The sequence below is a fragment of the Pteropus alecto genome, unplaced genomic scaffold (assembly GCF_000325575.1).
Source record: "Pteropus alecto unplaced genomic scaffold, ASM32557v1 scaffold700, whole genome shotgun sequence".
Taxonomy (NCBI): domain Eukaryota; kingdom Metazoa; phylum Chordata; class Mammalia; order Chiroptera; family Pteropodidae; genus Pteropus; species Pteropus alecto.
This window is the reverse complement of record NW_006429611.1, coordinates 435,161-439,209: the sequence shown is the minus strand read 5'-3', so window position 1 is coordinate 439,209 and position 4,049 is coordinate 435,161. Positions and strand designations below refer to the sequence as shown.

Here is a 4,049-nt window from a genome sequence, read left to right as displayed (position 1 = left end):
CCTCACCTGGCAGCGTGCGCACCCGCAGGTGCTGCGGCTTCACGAGGCGCACGTTGGACTCTGGCACCAGCGCCACGTCATAGTCCGTGTCGGGGTCTAGGCCTGCCCAGGCCCAGCCCGTGGCGTTCCCCGGCAGCTGCTGGCGTCGCGCGGTCCCTGGCTCGGAGCTGGGTGCGAGCTCCAACACATAGTAGCCCGAGTCAGCCGTCAGCAGGGGTGGCCAGGCCAGGCGGAAGCCACTGGATGTGACCTCAGAGGCACGGAGCTGCTGTGGCCGCATGGCATCTGCAGGTGGCGCAGGAGATCAGGGAAACCAAGGTCGCCTGCCTCCTCACGCCCAGGCCTGGGTCCCTGACTGCTGACTCAGGGAGGACCCTGAGAGCAGAGGCAGGGGTAGGGTCCACCCACCAGGGAGATGCAAGGAACAAGAGCGCCGGGAGCCAGGCCAGCCTCAGCTACGCCCAGCAGATGCTAATATGCAGAAGAATTATGGGGCTGGGGGAAGGACAGGCGTGCAGCACCCCCATTTCTGGCCCCATCAGGAGCTTCCCTGCCTGCCTCAGCCCCAAACCCAGACCAGTGGGAAGCTACCTCAGCCATCTCCCACCCAGTCCTAGACCAGGTCCCCTCAAAGGTGGCAGGGCCCAAGGTGGTGTCTGAGAACAGAGCGCCAGCCCCTAACTCAGCCCAAGTGGCCAGCACAGGGTCTGGGGGCAGCTTAGCTCTGGAGAGTCAAGGCGAAGGCCTGCTACCAGTGCAGCCAGGACATGCCCTGAGGGGCAGCGAGACATGCCAACTCCAGGAGCAGCTGGACCTGGGGCTGGGGATGCTGCCTGCCTCATGTCTGCAGGAGAGTGTGACCCCCCCCCCCAAAGTGGAACCCCTAAACATGCATTACTCCTGAGCCATCTGAGTGACCGGCAAGAGGGTCTGGGTCCCTGACTGCTGACTCAGGGAGGACCCTGAGAGCAGAGGCAGGGGTAGGGTCCACCCACCAGGGAGATGCAAGGAACAAGAGCGCCGGGAGCCAGGCCAGCCTCAGCTACGCCCAGCAGATGCTAATATGCAGAAGAATTATGGGGCTGGGGCAAGGACAGGCGTGCAGCACCCCCATTTCTGGCCCCATCAGGAGCTTCCCTGCCTGCCTCAGCCCCAAACCCAGACCAGTGGGAAGCTACCTCAGCCATCTCCCACCCAGTCCTAGACCAGGTCCCCTCAAAGGTGGCAGGGCCCAAGGTGGTGTCTGAGAACAGAGCGCCAGCCCCTAACTCAGCCCAAGTGGCCAGCACAGGGTCTGGGGGCAGCTTAGCTCTGGAGAGTCAAGGCGAAGGCCTGCTACCAGTGCAGCCAGGACGTGCCCTGAGGGGCAGCGAGACATGCCAACTCCAGGAGCAGCTGGACCTGGGGCTGGGGATGCTGCCTGCCTCATGTCTGCAGGAGAGTGTGACCCCCCCCCAAAGTGGAACCCCTAAACATGCATTACTCCTGAGCCATCTGAGTGACCGTGCAGAGAGGTATGGCTGATACGTGTCTGGCACGGTTAAGCCGGTCCCATCTTGATGCTTTCTCCTGTAATGCTGGGCGTCCCAATGGCCGGCCCTGCCAGCACTCACTCTCCTGCCTGCCGCCCACACTCACTCCCACTCCCAGTCCCAGGAGCCCCCCGCCCGGACTTGACTGCTCCGCAGCCTCCAGTTTCCCTGTCCAAGTGCCTGCTTCTCTCCTGCTCTCCCTCGCAGGCTCAGCTACAGTGGTTGACCTGGGGCAACAGGGGGCCAGGCGTCCCTGGAGGAAGTCTTTGGAGCACTAGGGGACCCTCTACCTCTCGACAGCCCACAGAGCCACCCCTTCCGGTTTCGGGGAGATGATTCACCCACAGGCATAGCCTCGGAAGGGACCCTGGGGTACGTGGCTCTTTTCAGTGGCTCCAGCAGGTGGTGTCGGGGACCAGGCCCTTTGTTTCCAACTCCTCCCCCTATGGGGGTGACTGGGTCAGGGGTCCAGAAGAAAGTCTAGGGGGTTTGCAGCAGGCCTTCCCTGGTCCAGCCTTCTCTCCAGCAATCCCCACAACGGCCTGCAGTGCAGACCCGCTCAAAGCCGTGTCACTGTCCTCCCCCTGCTTTATGGGGGGCCGGCTGGCCCCTCCTGACCTGGCCCCCTCTCCAAGCACGGCGGGCCCTGGCACGTGGACAGAAGCACATGCTGCCCATCCACAGGGTCCTCGGGCTTGGAACCTCTTTCCTCTTCCTCTCCACGGAGCCACATCCCCCCGGTGTAGCCTCCGTCCCTCCTCCGTGGGGCCTCCAGCCCGGCAGCAGAGAGACCCCCCCAGAGTTGTTTACATAGGCCTGCCTCTGTGTCCCTCCACAGCCCAGCTGGTGGGGCACGCAGTGGTCACCTCCCTGAGGAAGCCCTGGAGAGCAGCACAGTCCCTCACCCCTGGCCCCTGCTCCAGACACACGAGGTCCTCCCAGTCTCACTCCAGCTCTCTTCCCGGACCTTTGCTGGGGTCCCCCAGACTCTGTCATCCCACCTACCGACAATGGAGGCGCTCAGCTCCTGAGTGATGATGTGTAGGTCGTCCACATCCACGAAATGCAGGTGCTTCTCAGCAGGGGCCGAAGCGGCGGCCGACAGCTCCAGGAGGTTGCCGCGGCCCGTGCTGACGATGAAGACGGTGACACCCAGGTCCTTCAATTCCTGCATTGGGGGCCCCACGGGGTCGCTGGAGCCGCCATCTGTCACCCACAACAGCACCTTGGGCACCCCCGGCCGGGCACCTGCTGCTTCAGCAAACAGCTGTTCCTTGGCATATGCCAGCGCCAGGCCAGTGTTGGTGTCGCCCATGAGCTGGGCTGCTGCACGTATGGCGTCCTGGACAGCTGCACCTGAGCTGTGCTGGCTGAAGGGGAACTCGGCGTGTGGCCGGCTGCTGACGTGCACCAGGCTGGCACTCAGGGCCCCGGGGCCCAGGGGCAGTTGTGCTACCAGTTGCCCCAAAAACTCCCGAACTCGGGAGAACTCATAGTGAGACACGCTGGCCGAGCTGTCCAACAGAAACAGCAGGTCCCCCTGAGGGGCTGACGCTGGGGGACCTGGGGGAGACGGGGAGGGTTCAGCCCCAGGTAGTGGCCGCCAGACAGCCCCACACCTGGGGCGGAACCTCCAGGGCCTGAGCTTTTCCTGAGCTGGACAGTAGGCCCTGAAAGCCTGCTCAGTCCCACCCCTAAGGTCCTGGGAGTGGCACCTGGGGGGCAGAGGGGTCCTGAGCCCACGAGAGGCCCATACTCTCAGTGGGTCCCAGCTCTGCACGCCGGCCATTTACTGGGGTGCTCCCTGGGCTCACATCCCAGCTGCGAAGGAGAGCTAGCTACCCCCAGGAGTCCCCGCGCTCTCTCCTCAGCAGCTGGCCCACAAGGCTGGGCCAAGGGTCCTGACCCGTCCGCAGGAGTGACAGGTGGATCCACTGGGCTGGGGGGTGCTGCTCCCCCAGCCTGGACTTCAGCCACAGAGCCCAGCTTCTAGGTAAGGCGACAGGTGGGACATGGGGGAGGGGGTGCAAAGCAGCTGGGAGGAAGGGGCGGGGTGGGCGGATGGGGGAGACAGCACTGCGGCCCCTCCCACAGCCCAGATGGCCAGGCTGGAGTCTTAACCCCACTTGTGGTGATGTCATCCCTGCCCTGGCCCCGTCCTCTGCTCCATCTGGACGCAGGAAGCAAGTTACCTGATGCAGCAGACTGAGGGTCCCACCACCGCCTCCCGGGCCTCCCCCTTCCTGACCGGTACCCCTGAGAGCGGGGAAGGATCGGCTTCTGCGCCCCTGGGCCATGCACTGGGGCATCTCAATTCTGGTCTGGGCCTTGCGGCCTCGGTTTTCCCCAATCCAGTGGGGCGACTCCAACCTTCCTGTCACCCCTCTTCTAAGGGTTATTCCAAGGAGAAGGAAACTGAGGTAGGGGCCGCCTTCCCGACAAACACCTCCCCCTCCCGTCCAGGCCCCACGATGAGGCAGAGACGACGGGGCAGACGGCTGCCCCCACGTCCCTGCG

The 4,049-nt window shown here is 64.4% G+C and overlaps 1 protein-coding gene across 1 annotated transcript in view; it reads right to left on the bottom strand.

The window, feature by feature from the left end:
• VWA1 (von Willebrand factor A domain containing 1) overlaps positions 1-3,583 on the bottom strand; it is a 5,974-nt gene extending 2,391 nt beyond the window's left edge. The window contains exons 1-2 of the mRNA XM_015589147.2: positions 2,538-3,583; positions 7-285 (exon numbers count right to left, since the gene is read on the bottom strand). Of these exons, the coding sequence (XP_015444633.1) occupies positions 7-285; positions 2,538-3,321 (1,063 nt within the window). The 5' untranslated portion in view covers positions 3,322-3,583. The remainder of the gene's footprint in view (positions 1-6; positions 286-2,537) is intronic.
• Between the last annotated feature and the right edge of the window lie 466 nt (positions 3,584-4,049).